Source organism: Dromaius novaehollandiae, chromosome 1 (assembly GCF_036370855.1).
Source record: "Dromaius novaehollandiae isolate bDroNov1 chromosome 1, bDroNov1.hap1, whole genome shotgun sequence".
NCBI lineage: Eukaryota > Metazoa > Chordata > Aves > Casuariiformes > Dromaiidae > Dromaius > Dromaius novaehollandiae.
The window spans coordinates 57494127-57510056 of record NC_088098.1 but is presented as its reverse complement, the minus strand read 5'-3'; the positions used below and the strand labels follow the sequence as shown (position 1 = coordinate 57510056).

General features: G+C 37.3%; 2 protein-coding genes across 3 annotated transcripts in view; one reads left to right on the top strand and one right to left on the bottom strand.

Moving 5' to 3' along the window:
* WASHC4 (WASH complex subunit 4) overlaps positions 1 to 8383 on the top strand; it is a 41819-nt gene extending 33436 nt beyond the window's left edge. Inside the window, exons 30-34 of one of the 2 annotated variants that reach the window (XM_026118042.2) lie at positions 1325 to 1421; positions 1931 to 2127; positions 3170 to 3269; positions 4804 to 4879; positions 7591 to 8383. In XM_026118042.2, the coding sequence (XP_025973827.1) occupies positions 1325 to 1421; positions 1931 to 2127; positions 3170 to 3269; positions 4804 to 4871 (462 nt within the window). In that variant the 3' untranslated portion in view covers positions 4872 to 4879; positions 7591 to 8383. Of the gene's footprint in view, positions 1 to 1324; positions 1422 to 1930; positions 2128 to 3169; positions 3270 to 4803; positions 4880 to 5635 lie in introns of both variants that reach the window. The other variant, XM_064513506.1, reaches the window with a different exon arrangement.
* Positions 8384 to 8414: 31 nt separating this feature from the next.
* Positions 8415 to 15930, bottom strand: part of APPL2 (adaptor protein, phosphotyrosine interacting with PH domain and leucine zipper 2) — a 40987-nt gene continuing 33471 nt past the window's right edge. The window contains exons 15-21 of the mRNA XM_026118044.2: positions 14533 to 14685; positions 14365 to 14417; positions 12680 to 12854; positions 11934 to 11970; positions 11669 to 11809; positions 10892 to 10939; positions 8415 to 10026 (exon numbers count right to left, since the gene is read on the bottom strand). Of these exons, the coding sequence (XP_025973829.2) occupies positions 9898 to 10026; positions 10892 to 10939; positions 11669 to 11809; positions 11934 to 11970; positions 12680 to 12854; positions 14365 to 14417; positions 14533 to 14685 (736 nt within the window). The 3' untranslated portion in view covers positions 8415 to 9897. The remainder of the gene's footprint in view (positions 10027 to 10891; positions 10940 to 11668; positions 11810 to 11933; positions 11971 to 12679; positions 12855 to 14364; positions 14418 to 14532; positions 14686 to 15930) is intronic.

The window sequence follows — 15930 nt, the reverse complement described above, 5'->3', positions numbered from 1 at the left end:
TTGTGGTTCAATATTTTACATTAGGCTGTTGATTAGCATATTCTACTTTCTTCCCTGATTATGATTAGAATTGCTTTGAGCCTGGCTTTGCCAACAGTTGTCCAAAGCCATTTTTTCTTGTTTTTTTTTTTTTTTTTTTTTTTTTTAATCAACTCATATACTAGCAACTCAAAAGCTAACTTTAAATATTTCTCCTCCTATTTGAATCAAATTGGAGAATCCAAGATTAAAAAAGGAGGAATTGAAACAGCAAGGATGAGGGGAGTTTAAAACACTGTTCTTCAGCTATCTATCCTGTGTGTACTCTTTCAGCATCACAGTAGGTACCTTCAAGCTCTTTTAATGTCATGTTCTAGAGCAATAAAATTGGGGCCCTCTGTTACAATCAGATCTGCTTTTGTTAACGAGTTGTGTTTTTAAAAAGAGCCCCACTGAACTGAGGTGATGCACACTTGAGTGCAGGGTTCTGGCCATTTGGAAGCAGCTCAGGTTGAAGGCCTAAGTGGTCTGAACAGACTCATGTACAACATCCCATCTTAGGAATTAATGTATCAAGGAACTAATTTTGGAACATAGATGAGCCACAAACTAAGACTGTAAAAAAAAAAAAAAAAAAAACAGGTATATTATGGTAACAGAAGTGAGGGAAAGGAAATGCTTGACATACTGTTGTTCTTCTTCCTTCCCATTTTTCAGGTTCTCTTTTTGATAAATACTGTTTTGGAAAATACCATCCATTTTATGCTAAAACGCATTTTGATGTATTTAACAATTTCTTGAAAACCTATGACACTATTTAATGTACACTTATTTCCATGTCCCAAGAGTAGCTATGCGTACAGAGACATAACCATTGCTTGATAATACTACATAGATCTAATTTTTTAACATTATAGTAAATGTAAGGAGGCTGTTGAAATCTTATTTTTGCAACTGTCTAAATAGAGTGAAATAATACACTGTAATTTTAATATCTCTAAGCTTTCCAACAACTTGGACTATTTTAGTTACTTTGTGCTTTAGTTACAAGTTTACCTTTATTAATTCTCCAGGGAGTGCTAAGTAATAGAGTGTAATGTATACAGCAAAGGTGAAGATGCACTTTGTTTTTTACATATGCATATACAAATGTCTTTCAAAACTTAATTTACCTTCTTCCCCCAAAATCTAGCAAAAGGACAGGCTTTTCATGCAGAAATGTCTAATGATGGAGGATACAATTAGCATAGTTTTGGGGATGGAAACATATTTATAGCTAACAGCATTCATATACCTTTTAAGTCTTTTATGATGATTCAAAGACGGTTGTTTTTCACTCTTCCAGACTCTCAATTTTGTAGAGCATTCAATCAGTTGCAAGGAGAAATTGAATAAGAAGAATAAAAGTGGAGCAGCTTTCACTGATGATGGATTTGCCATGGGTAAGTTTCAGCATGCTGACTAGCCCTCCAGTGAGCCAATATTATGGATATGTGTAAGAGAAGTTTGTTATATATTTTGTGTGTACCCAGTTTCCCAGATTTAAATTTGGGTTGTCTTGGTTTCAGCACAGTGGACTTCAGGGCTTTTGTTTTGTACGGGAACTCTTCAGCATGGAGTAATGGAGTATTGTAACAGACAGTTTTGTCCTATGTTATGCTCCCCCCCCCCTCCTTTTTTCTTTTTCCTCAAAGCTTGCGGATTTGGGCAGATGAGAATATGTGCAAGTTTGTGTATACTTGTGAGTTTTTTTAAAAGTTGAGACATGCTCTCTATTATTCTTTCTCTGTTAGATTTAATTGTAAGTTAAATTAAAATAAAGTTAAATTAAATAAATTAAAGTTTAATTGCATGAGAGTTAAAAACTTAATCTGATCCTTCAAAGACATCCACAGAATGTGTTTCACTAATTGCATGTTGACTTTGGTAAATGATTTGTTAATGACCACAGGTGTGGCGTACATTCTGAAGCTTTTGGATCAGTACCAGGAGTTTGATTCGCTGCACTGGTTCCAGTCTGTTAGAGAGAAATATGTGAAGGAAATAAGAGCAGTAGCTAAACAACAGAATGTGCAGTCCACTAATCAAGATGAAAAACTGCTACAAACTATGAACTTGACCCACAAGCGACTGGAAGTTTGCTTACAGGTATTAGCATGGTTCTAGTTATGTCCTATGTAGAGTTCTGCACTTACCATCATGGTTCAGGTAGCTATTTTCTAAAGGAGCACATCAAGAGCAAAACCCCAGAGCATTTCCTAGGGAGAAAGAAAAAAAAAAAAAAACAAAGAAAAACCTGTGAAGATTTGAGGTGTATTACTTGCAGGGTGTGTCCTAAGCACTTGTGATATTTGATGAGTGAGTCAGTAATTTGAGTTGGATGATTAGCAGCTTTTGAATCTAGTACAACTAAAGTCTAAATGTTTAAATAGGAAAGAGCAGCTTTTCAGTTACATTTGTTATAACAAAGATTTTATATAGCACCGTGAATCTGCAAAGCTACTTGAGTGTTAATTCCCTAAGTTGCTAAGTTGAAGTATATGCCAGCTATCAGAGGAGAGACAAGTTACTTGAATGAATTCTGAAGCACAGCAGTTCTGGTTTCATCTGAGACATGAATGCTTACTGTTTCTCTTGCTTTGTTTTTGTGTTGAGGATGTTATAGGACAAATCTGTAATTGTTTATGGTTATAAATAGGCCATGATTACATTCTGTAAATGCACATCTGTTGCTGAAATGGATGAAGCCCTACAAGGCCTCATGACTGCCAAGGGCCTACGTTATGGTGTCTGGTCTGCTGCTGTTACAAAAACTGCATTGCTGAACCTTGTTTGGAGACTGGCCAAGCTTGTAATCACTTAGATTGTTGGCTTGCATGTTTTTCCATGGGCAAGTCATTCCAAATTCTCACTGCTGCTACAAACCTCGTTTTCAGCCTCAGTGGATTAATCCCGGTTTTATTGCACTGATGCTGCTTTACTTAAATTACCTTTTAAAGTTCTTCTAGCTGACTTCTGCTTTACAAAACACACGTGTACCAGGTGTGAGGGGAGGAAGACTTTCAAAAGCATTCAAATGATTTAGCTACTGAAATCTTACTGTCTGAGATGCTTTTGAAAGATCCCATTCTACATCCCATCTACAAATGCATTTTTGTGATACACTCCTATTTTGTATCTTTTTACTTAGGAATTTGAACTGCTTTATTTCTCACTAAGTAGCGCAAGAATATTTTTCAGAGCAGATAAAACTGCAGCAGAAGAAAACCAGGAAAAGAGAGAAAAAGAAGGTGAGTGAATGTTGACTGCAGAACACACATTGTTCTCTTCAGGGGTTATGCTCTAGTAGGGAAAGTGCTCTTTCATTTTTCTCCATAGCTACTTTCTTGCTAGTGGGTTGAATCAGCATTCCATAAAAAGTTTTCTGGGTTGAGGGTGTTTCACCAGGAGTGAAGAACAGTCCAGAGGGGTCTTCTCTGGAATGGGTAAATTTTAAGCTGGACTTCTGGAGAGGGAAAAAAACCCCCAAAAACAACAACAAAAAAAACCCAACCACTAGTGCGCAAAAAAGAAAACCAGCCTAGGACAGGAAGAATTTCAGACTAGTGGTAGTATTAAGTTCAGTAACTTCAGCATCAGGCATTCCATTCCATCACCAGTTTTGTTAATGACAGTCTTCTCTGCACAACCTTTGCTGGAAAACTGGTGTTTTCCAGATTTTGAACAGATTTGAGTTACTGAGCAGCTGTTTTTTCAACTTACATAGGCAGATGATTCTTGGAACTACTATACCTAATTTTCAGATGTTTATGATGTGTTTTGGTTTACCATTTAATTATATTCAAAGGTTATCTCAATTGGTGGTAAGGTCTCTTGACTAGTTAACATGGGAATTTTGCTTTTATGTGCACATGCACGCATATGTATGTACATGTGTATATGTTCTCCCTCCTGAATTCTGGAAAAGTCTTCTGGTTGTGGGAAATTATCATGTATGTTTTAAAACCTGTTCTCAAAGAAATGAGAATGCTCCCAACGGTTAAGATATGAAAGCACTGTTCAATCACAAATTACTTAGAAACTCAAGTCTCCCATAGCTGAATGTAGCAATGTATTAAAAATTGAATTGGTAAATAATTTCCCCCTGTAGTTCTGACAAAAACACAAGAGTGACCTGTGAGATTACTCTAACTGAGCCAAAGATCTTTTTTTTTCTATACTAGGGAAACTAATTAGTTCACAAAGAGTTCTTTTAGTGTAAATTTACATTTGATCTCATTCAGTAGAGTTGTTCAAATAATTGTCTAACTTGGCGAGGGGGAGGAGGGAACCATAAGCAGTGTGATGAGCAAAATAGACAAATTATCCTGTCTCTTTTGGTAGAACATGCTGTAGAACAGCAGTTACTGAAATACATTTCGGGTTAAATATTCACTGTCATGATACCCATTCAGTTCTCTGTGGAAAATGTGTTAGTAGTGAGAAAAGCTTGAAATGGATACCAGAATTAAAAGCTGTGAATGCAGTAATATCGTTGCCTTCTACCATAATATGTCGACTTGGACTGTGCAAAATGTGTGAGCATATATATCTATTCTTCGCATAAGTAGTTCTACTGGTGTGAAGAAATCTCTTGCCCCAGATACGGGTTTCTTCACAGGGCCAGGATGTTTTTAGCTACAGGATCGGTTAGGATACACTGACCGTGGTATACTCTATCAAGTGTTTTATGATGTGAGCATAATGCATACGCTAAGACTTTCTTCTTACTATCTTGAATAAAATATTGAACATAATCTATGTCTTCAATTTTTATTTTTATAGAAGAATCTGTTAAAACAAGCAACGGAGATCTTTCCAATTCTACGCCGGCAGATCCTGTTGTGAAATGATAAAGCTGGTACGGGTGATGAGTACTTACTCAAATAATTCATTTTTCTTTGTCACTATCGGTAGCCCTCTGTAGGGGTAAAAGCTCTAGATTTGATTTACTTTCTCTGCTAAATCCAATAGAAAATGTACGCTAGTACACTAGCGTCCAGAGCTGCTAGGTCTGCATTTGTCTCTCTCTTCTTTAGAAACCTCTATTTTTCAGGGGTTATTTATTTACATTATTTACAGCATTCTCTTTCTCTAGAAAATAACCATATAAAATCTTGTCGTTGGAGGAAGTTATTTTAAGTTACAGAAGTGTGTATCAAGAAATCATCCTAATTTTTAGATGTTTTCTTGCATCTCTAATATAACACTTTGGGTGGGGGGGGGGGGGGGAACTCACAACAGTGGTCTAAAATTTGAACTGGTGTGTGTCTTCAACCAGAAGAAAAATTAAAGCAAGATACTGTGCATATCTGTTGTCCCCCCCAAAACAATTTGGGCATTTATTTATGCAGTCCTGTTGTACTTAACACAGTCACAGATTACGCTGTAGGCATAACAGTGTATGTTGTGAATGTATGTTAAAGCTGTTACACAATATGGAAATTCTTATTAATACTGTATTACACAAAACCTTTAGTTTATTATTTGGGCTGTGGGAAACTTAAAATCCTGTCAGGTACTTATTTCTCCCTGGTCTCCCCCTCCCCCACCCATACCAGATAAAGGGAAAACATGAAAAGTAATGTAATAAACTACTGTTCATTTCATATCGAAGGTCTGATATGCATCCACAGAAGTAAGGAAATCCAGAGCCAAGACAGAACCACAATCAGCTCTTCCTTTTATGACCAGACACTGTGTGATGCGTGTCTGTAACTATTAAGTGATCTTACACTTCATGACTATGTTGTGCCTAACTGCAAGTTTCAGCCTCAGATCTGTATTTCCTTGCCCTTGTAGGTCTGTTGTACCCTCTGTGTTGTTCATACAGTCTTACATGCCTGATTATTAACAATAATTGCACTGCAGATTTCAGAAGCTGCTGAACACTGTGAGAACTCTGTATAAATTTAACAACTTTTAATGTCTGCAAGTAGAAGTTTCTATACTGTGCAGGAGTTATTCAGATTCCTGACTCGAGTAAATAGCTAGACTTAGTTTAAAAATAAGTACCAGTTTCATTAAAAGATACAATTGTGTTTTAATCTCCCAGAATATAAAATAAGGTCTTACTAGCTGGAATAAACACTCTAGTCACCCTGAGAATTACCTTTTTTCTTTCTTCTTTTTCCTTTTTCTTCTTTTTCCTTTTTCTTCTTTTTCCTTTTTCTTCTTTTTCCTTTTTCTTCTTTTTCCTTTTTCTTCTTTTTCCTTTTTCTTCTTTTTCCTTTTTCTTCTTTTTCCTTTTTCTTCTTTTTCCTTTTTCTTCTTTTTCCTTTTTCTTCTTTTTCCTTTTTCTTCTTTTTCCTTTTTCTTCTTTTTCCTTTTTCTTCTTTTTCCTTTTTCTTCTTTCTTTTCTCCCCCCCTCCCCCCCTCTCCCCCCTCTTTCTTTTCTACTTTTTTCTTTTTTTTTGGCACTTAACTGGCAACTGTAATTGCCAGCTTCTTTCATTTCTTCTTTAAGGTAAATGGTTCAAATTGCTCCACCCTTGGATCACTTGATTGCTAAGATAATTCCTGTCAGCCCTTTGATATGCCCTTCTCTGCCAGTCACTTTAACATTCAAAAACTAGGAGAAATGTTTTGTTGCAACTGGAGAGACCAGGCTGATAGGCAAGTCCTCTCGTTGGTTCTGAAAACATGACCCAGAAGCTTAATGGACTGTATAAATCAGCTGGACTCATTAAAGCTTTTATTTTTGATTCATTACAACTGCAGAGACTGCTCTAAAAATGCTGCATTACGTGATTTAATTTTTGCATTTTTATTGATATGTTTTTGTCATAATTTGTGTACGTTTTAATTTTTTGACCAAGTTGTGCCCACACTGAATATTCTCAGTAACGTTGCTGAGAACAGCAGCATTCTTGCTGCTGCTGCTAATTTCCATGCTGTTGTAATTGCAATAGACAGGTTTTCATATTCCTAACTCATCTTAAGTCATATGATTGATAAGTTCTTGGCTTGTCCTGGCCAAGCACTTCCTTTTCTTCCATGCTAACTGCAGAATGACCTATAGATGTTAGTTGATTCCCTACGGATTGACTTGCTAGATAGCTGTGTACAGTCAAGGCATTGCCTGTGCTCTGTGAAACCTGCACTTAATTTTTTCCCCCTCCCTTTTTTTGGAAGGACGCTCTCTGATAGGTAATAATTTGCAGTTAACCTTAAACTGTGCATTTTCCTAATATGTGTACAGTGGTAACAAATCAATGTGGTTCTGGTGATGAAATTCTACAAGACATAAGCTTATTTTTATAAAACACTTTTTAGATCTGGGGGACCTGAATGTATACTATATGGCCAAATTAACGAGGAAAAATATATATATACACACTCATAAATATGTACAGTGATAAAAACTATTCTTGCTAATACTGTAGTTATTGTATTTAAAAAAAAATTTGTCATGTAGCAGCATATAGATGCAGGAAGCTTTCTGTCATCTGAAATACAAGGAGGGTCACAGTTTTAGATGTCCCTGTGTCAATGAAAGTCACATTAAATCCGTGCTGTGGTGCTACTACTGGACTGATTTTCAATGCTTTTGCCTTCCTGCTCTGATTATAGGAACAAACTGGACCCTAACTGGTTGTCTGGAGAAGTGAGGATGGATTTAAAACAAAAACAAAAAAACCCCAAACTAATCCAAACCTCCTGCTCACTCAAAGTTCCTGGAGGCGATAAAGGAAAGTGAGGATGATGAGTTTGCTGCAGGGACATAACCTAGTTATCGACCTTTTTTTCATGGGCAGAACAGGCTGAAGGCCAGTCTATCTCCCTGAGAAAGCCCCTGTCCTCTCATGCTTGTTCTTGTGATCAGGCTGTTGCATATAGAAGTGGCAACAGCAGCTCTTCTAAAATCTTGAGACCAGCTTCTGACTTGCTGCTGTGCCCTTCATGTCAGAAGCCAGGGGGCTGCCTTGGCCTTCCTCCTAACAGCGTTGCATTTAGAGGAAGCGGAGCTTGGCCGATGCCCTAAGTCACCTTCAAAAGTTTTTTGTGTGTCACCCCAAAGTCAAAGGGCATTTGCCATTGATGGGTTAGGAGCAGTGGCCTCAGCAGCACCCAGCTGGTCTGTGCTTCACTGGGAAACAAACCGTGGATGTATGTTTTGCTTTGCTGGAGGGTAGATTCCAGAGGCCCCACTGTAGTCTGTAATTAGAGGTAACTTTGAGTTTTTATCTGATGTCCATCAATAACAACTGTTTTCAGCTTCTCAGGTACAAAGGACCAAATGTAACACTTATGTTTCCTAACTCCTTGTACAAAAGGGTATTTTGTTACCTCAGTCTCTTTGGTTCTGTGAGCAGAGTACGCTATGTACATAAAACTGTTAATAAATGTAATTTTGAGAACCTCATTCTTAGTTGTCTTCAGTAACAGGAGTTCAGCAGGTTTTAATTTTTTTAATAGGACAGCTTCAATTTTTATTAATAAAGAAGTGTTTGTGCCAGTTACTAACAGTTCTCTTCCATGGTTCTTACAATCATTAAACAACTAGTTAAATGAATTTATTCCATGTTGAACACTTGCAAACTGAGATCTTTCAGAAATATTTCATTTCTGTAGCATAGATCCTGCTTACAGAAAATCTATTTTCCTAGTAAATGCTTGAGAAGAATTAAAATCAGTTGAGAAATTTCAGCCACTTGTTCCAGTTACCTTTTCTTGATAAATACAAACATTATGCAGGTAGTTTCCCCCATCGTTCCCCTTCCCCCCCCCAAGTACTGTTATTTTTGCTTGTTTTTGCAAAGTACAGTTTCTCAGGTTGTCAGGTTAAACTGGAAAAAAAAAATCTAAACTTATTAGCCACTATACATAGTGCCTCATTTCAGGAATGTACTGTGAGACTAGTCAATGCACCATAGACTTATAATCTAGCATTTTATTGCTCAGCTTCTTAAAACTGAAGATTGCTGGTAAACTCTCAAATATTATGTCACCATAACGCTAAACACACAAACAACTCTATAAAAGTACTTATTTGTCCTACAATTGTTATCTCTCTGGCAACTTAACTTTTAAGAAACCTAACCATATAAAAACTGCACACAACTGACATGCTGTATTTGTTGACCACTTTTGATGTTTGTATATCAGTGGTATTTAAGAGTAATAAATCAAGAAGGTACATTATATCCATTATTTAATTACAGAATGTGAGTGTGGTCCCCATGAAGGTAAGAGTAGGCACTTAGATTTGTTTTGTAAGCTTATTCCAGATGCAATATAAAAATAGATTACATTAATAGGAAAAATTTAGTGTTTAACAAATTGTTTTGTAAATAGGCTAGCACAAAAGTAAATCTTGTTACACTTAGACTAGACTAAAAATAACTTCATCTGAAAATAAAGTAAATAGTGCATTTTTTAACCTTCATTCAGATGCACATAATTATGCAAGCTATGAAAATTGATGACTATGGTAGGAAATTGGAGGCCTGATTATTATTATTTTTAAAGGAGCTGACAGCTCACAACTTGCACTGATTTCAGTGGAAGTGTAGGCTGCTTATCAGTTAAATCTGAAGAAACAACATTAACCCCTTGTGGCGGACAGCTGTGTTTTCCTAACTACCAGCAGCAAGGGGCTAATGCTGAAACATTCCCCAAGATTGTCAGCTTCCCAGACACATCTGTACAGTACACATTCACATATGCAAAAAGCTTTGAAGACCAAGTTCTGCTTTTGCTTCATTGTAAATCCAGAGAAACTCCACTGCAAAGATGCCACATTCTCTCTCTCTAGCAGGATGACAGAAGTTGGCCTAATGTGTGCACAGATGATTAAAAACCAGAGATTCTTGCAAAAAGACTCCCTGCTTTTCCTGCTCCCACAGAGGCTGTAGGAAATGACAAGTTTTTTGTTTTCTATGCTTCTGACTCCTCCCCTTGTTCATGTATGGTTCCATCCTCTTCTGACTGATCATTCAAAAGCATGAACTTTCCATCATTTGTTAATGGCACAGACTTCATTAACTGAGCTAATGCTTCTGGGTCCTAAGGGAAAACAAAAAAAAGAGTTCAGCTGTCTGCAGCAACCTTTTAGAGGAGCATATCATTTTTCCAGTACTTGTTAAGATTTTGTAACTTGGTTTTCTATTACAATGTTTAGCCTAAAGGTTTTAATGTAAGTAATTCTGGCCTCAAGTTTTGAATCACAGGTAATCGATTTCAGTTCAGTAGAACTCCTTGGGTATGTAAAAATGAGTCATTTGTTTTGAGCCTTTATTCTGCTGCTCTTGCCTGAAATTGCTGTAATTGCTGAAAATTGAGAAAAATCTTAAATAACTGTCCAACCAAATTCTCAGTTGTTATACTTGTACTAATTGTCTGTGACCAAAAGGTCTTTTCCTCAGCTTGTTCTGAAATCCCAGCAGTAAAAATATACAGGAAATGTTATGTATTAGTGTCAAATCTTTACATGGGTAAATTTATATAATGGGCTAGGTAACTTTGCCATTCATTTTAAGTGAAAAAATGTTTTGTGAGATTTCCTCCCTAAGGGAGGAAGGAATATGAGTTTCTAAAAATGAAACCATAACAGGTGCAATTTGCACTTCAGCCAAAGAATTTGCTTTAACCTTGCTCACAACTTCCATCCACACATGAAAATAGATTTGTATAGTTTTGAATTTGATTTAGAGGGCCAAGTTTTATCTCAAATCAAGCTATGACAAAGTCAAATTTAGTTTATTTTTATATACCCTGTGACTCTCTTAAATGGTGTCTGCAAAACTTTAGAAGCAGCAGGTGTTCCTCCCCACCCCCAAGTGTCCAGCAGAGGTAGCTGGAAAGTGCAGCCATAATCAGAAGAGTATGCGTCAAAACACAGATACAAGGAATTAAATCAAAACACTTTTACCTTCTGTGCCTCAATGATTTCTTTTCCCAAGCTGATGGCATAGCAAATCTAAAGAAGAAATGTATATAAGTCTTATTTTTTTGGGTTTATTGCTTAATCTTGACTAAAACATAGAAGCATCAATGCAAACTCAGTCTTAAATAAAGGTCTAAAAACAGAGGACACAAATTCACTAGAATGATTACATAAAAATAGAACTGTCCTGGGTGCTGTTTCAAAGCTTTTAGGCCAGTTATTCAACTTTCTGTTCAATCCAGTTTGTTTTGTTGCTGGGTGTGAAACTTCCTTCACCAAACTTAAGTGCACTGGAGAACACCCTGAAGTTTCGAACTAAATTTTTTTTTAAGACAGAAAAATTCCCCAGCACATTCCTATTCTCACATCATTAGCAGATGCAGCAAGCACACAGCTCTATCCAGTGGTGTTAACACAGTATGTCTATCTATCTTTTCTATGAGAGCTTTATAGGTGTACTTGTCTCAACATAGCTGACAAATTCATTTTTGTTAATGTTGGTGCTAGACACACTTCCTTGTATCTTTTGCTCTTTGTATTAACAATCGTATTGTTTCTGTCTTGTTACATGTGCTGCTGCATTAGCTGTAAATTAGGGGTTTTTTTTAGACTAAAGCCATCAAAGGCTTGCATGTTAAGGCATGTTACCCTAGCAAGCAATCTAGCTACTCTTGCTTCTACAATAGTTTCCCTGATGTGTAAGCCAAGAAGCCTAAGACCTGTTCTTTCTAAATAAAGTATATCATTAAATGTTATGCAAACCTTTTCCCCTTCTGTGTTGCTCTCAAAAATATATGCGCTCATGGATTCTTCTCCCAGAGTCTCACTGGGATGGACCACAAAACCAATCAGTCTCTTGTTATCCTGATGAGCGGCAAACTGTGTCACGCTTGCAAGTTCAAACTGGAAAAGTATGATCAACAATTTTTTTTTTTAAATAGCATATACTTGAGAGCTCAGGTTCATGTGACTGAGCATTCACTGCTGTGGCAGAAAACCAGCATCAAAACAAAGGAAAGTTACTTACACTTGTTCGTGTAACTTGGGTTTGAGGATCTATTAACCTGCAATTTTATTAAAAAAAAAAAAAAAAAAAAAAAAGGTTTTAGAAGAGCAACTCTTAGTGGTAACTTCAAGGTGCTTTACAGTACAAAGGTGATCACTATCACCATTTTACAGATGAGGAAACAGATGCACACTGAGTCAAGTGCTTTATCTGTGATCAGTCAATGGCAAAGTTCATCTTCAGCCCCTGACTCCCAGCTGCATGACCTGTGGGTCATAGCATCATTCTGACTCGCTAACTGGTTAAGCATCCTGAGTGCATGAACTAGCCATGTGTATGTATCTAAACTCACTACAGCTAGAGCAAATGTCTTGTATGAACATGTCAGTATTGTCACCACAGGATAAGAGGACAAAGTGATGGCTGTATTTATTGCATTGAAACATGTTGGTGTATGTGAAGTAAGTAAGAGAATCTTCTTGGACCCCAGTCTTTTAATGCATTTTTCTGCATCTTTGAGTGCCTTACAGCACTACTGCATCCTCTGTATTTTGGCAGGATGTTCATACAGCTTTGTCAAGAGGATGATTTCTAGACACTGCAGAATAAAGAGAGAGACATTCTGCTAAGTAAAATAAATCTCAGGATCTTGACACCCCAAGGGTGTATTTCTTGGAAAAACAAAACCAAAAATACTCTACTAATCATAAGTTGTACATAGAGAAAAGAAAGCTGAGAAATGGTAAGTGATGAAGTTTTTATAGTACCTCAAGTTCTTGCTGGTGACCATAAGATGGGATTCAGTCATACGGAATATGTTATGAATAGCTCGAGCAGCTAACACTTGTCTCATAGCTTCATAAATCACCTCACTTGTGTCATCTGACTGAACAGCCATTGATCCTAAAAACCGAACTATGAACATCTGCTGCAAGAGTGAATCTGGAAGAGAAAAGGCATAACCTCCTTCACTGTGCTGCTTTATACGTAACTTCAACTACTGGAAAACTGAACCTAGCCACAGATATGTATTTTTTTTCCTTGGAAACAAGGGTAGACCAGTGGGTGGTGACTTCCTTTTCACACTAGCAGGGCATTGCTCTGACCAATTTTTCAAGAGTACTCGAACAGGCAGCAAGTAGAACAAAATCACAGCTGCTTGGAAGCTTTAAAAAAAAGGTAACTGGTCCTTTATGAATTTTGTGATTAGTTGGTATAATTCACTTGATATCTTGTTATAAGCTGGATGAACTGTGACAAATAAACTGTGATAAATTAATAATTTTGCATAAGGCTTAGCTGCCATCAAACCAATTCTCATCTTTAGACTTTGTATATTCCTCAGTTTGTTCTGTCTTTCTGCCCTTCCCTGCAGATGGTTCTAATGAGTTTTTCATTAAACTCTTCCTTGCTCATTGACTATCTCTTATCAGTCTCTTATTTACAACTGAGTAGCTGTTTAGCGGTGAGCAAGGTAAGGCAGTATGGGTCTGCTCCAGTATGTGACTGCTCCAGGAACGCAGCAGCTATGTCTACTTTGCGCAGGCCAGCACCACAAAGAGACCATTAAGCATCAGCTTCAGCTGAGCCAGTGGCTATAATGCGGAGTCACTTGTGCAGTCTGAGAAGCAGGGCAGTCACCTAAGGGCTGTGCTCGTTTTTACGTGCTGTAGTGGGGCCACATGCTGCTGCTGCTTACAGTGTAGCTGTGCCCTGCTGCTGTCAGGCAGCCATCCTACCTTGCAATGGAACAGCGCCTGCCAGTGAGACTATCCGAATCGGTGGATCAGCTTGAGCCACACCATGCTTTTAACATTTACCATTTCTTTTTGGTTTTTAGTAGTATCCTTGTAGGGGCTGTTGGGTCCAGACAGCAGTTGCAATTGGTGCTGAGGAAGCCAGAGCCCTGCCTGTGCTCGCAGAGGAAGGTCAGAACTGCTACATTTCAGTGTTGCATCAGTGGGAGGAGGAAAAGGCAGGGAACAGCACAGAAATTTCTTTTGCTGAAAGAGACACATTTCTACTGCTAGCTGTACCCTGGGCCTCTGCAAGATTTGGCTTGTGGATTTCAGAGTACATGGAGGTAAAAAATGGCTATTGAGCAGCCTCAAACTTAAGCACAGTTATAACATAGTCCCATCAAGCACTTTCTAAAGTAGTCAATAGCTACTCTTTAAAAACAAAACAAACAAACCAAATAAATCTTTTTTCCTTTTAACTTCTGAAGTAAAGCTAATCTGGAATGCAGCCTGGACTATCAAGGAAGAGATGTGTTTTGTCACAGGTACAGATGTTTAAAAGGCAGGCTTGTGAAAAGTAATTAACTGTATTATGGGGCTGTTACTGATGCTCTGTGATGTCAGGTGCTTTCATTAAGAGACAGAGGATAGGCTGACAGCTAAATTAAACATAAGATCATGACTAATTTTAACTAGAAAAATGAAGCACTTACCTTCCTCCTCATCTTTACTGCTGTCTTCAGATTCCCCAAATGGGTTTGCACGCCTATGAAGTAAGAATAAAAACTCTAATTACAGATTGTTGTCACAAATACTATAAAATACCTAATGGTCTCCTCTGAAATCACTCTGTTAAAAGTGATCACTGTCTCTGACCATACCTGCCACCTCTGTTTTGGTCCAGGAATTCTGTGGCAGGCAGTACAATATCAAATTGAATTGGTGTTCCAGGAGCAATGAGTTGTGTTGAGTCTTGAATGCCAGCTGTTTCACTGGGAACTATTTTATCATTTGCTGTATTCTTTACATTCTGGCTAAAATGAGAGTGGAAAAATATTTCAAACAGTGATACCATATCTTTGCTTTGGAAGGGAGACAAGTTTATTCAAAAATTGAAAGCGGGAATGAAGCAGTATTCATAACCATAAAGAGTATTTTCCTACTAACCTGTTATTGAGCATTTTGATAAAATTTGTTTCATTTTTTGTACCCAAAATCATTTAGAAGAAAAGTAAATGTTGGTATATTAAACCAGAATTCAGATCAATTCTAAATGATTGTAGATTGACCTTCAGTAATTGGTGGCTGTTTGCTCCCTGCCCTCTAGTGGCCATACGGCCACAGGCATCTTACAATGTGATAGTTAAGAAAAAATGTTACATATTCAGTCAGATTTCTTCCTGCACCTTTTCTCAAAGAATAAAATTTTAAGTTTCCCAGAGCTACAGTAGTCATAACGATACACATTACTACATATGATACATTCATTTTACTAGTAGCATCTTTTATGTCTAGAAGGCTTTCTCGTTGCATACAGAGGTAAAAGTGACTTGGAGATAACCTGTCAATGAAATAGTTATTTCCTTTGCCCAGTCAAACAGACAGAGGTAGTCTTCTTTTTATAAAACCTCTAATCAAAGTAAAACAGCTGTACCATGAATAAAATGAGAATGCCTATAGGCATTCCCCATGCCTATAGGGGATCTTTGGAATCTGTAAGCAATCACAATAAAGGAAACAATAAATCGTAATAAATGCACAGGCTTGAGAGGCAGAAGATAAGAAAAAGGTTTGAATGTCTAGAAGTAAATATCTAAGTAAGAATTTACAATTTTCTGACAAATCTTGCAGAAAAGTTTCTTCACGTTGAAGTCAGTGTGACACAAACTTGCCCTATTTAACTTAGCACACTGCTGCTCAAAGCAGGAATTCAGTCCAACACTGGGCTTGAAAGCCAGCTCTGATCATGGAGGTTGAAGAGCTCTCACTGGGCAGGATGCTGGGATCATTAGCGAAGTAGACAGAGAAACCATACATAAAATATGTATTTTGAATATAAGCATATCCTAGAGCACTATTAACAATTTCTGAAGAGGAGGGGAGCTTTAACGATTGATCCGAATGAGCACAGAACAACAATAATTATTCTGACAGCCACGTAAGGTGTAGTCCTGTGAACATTGACGGGAATTGGTTGAGATAGTATTTAAAAATACACTTGTTGACTTGTTGACTATTTAAAACTACACTTGTAGACTTGGGGTCTCTGTTGCACTATA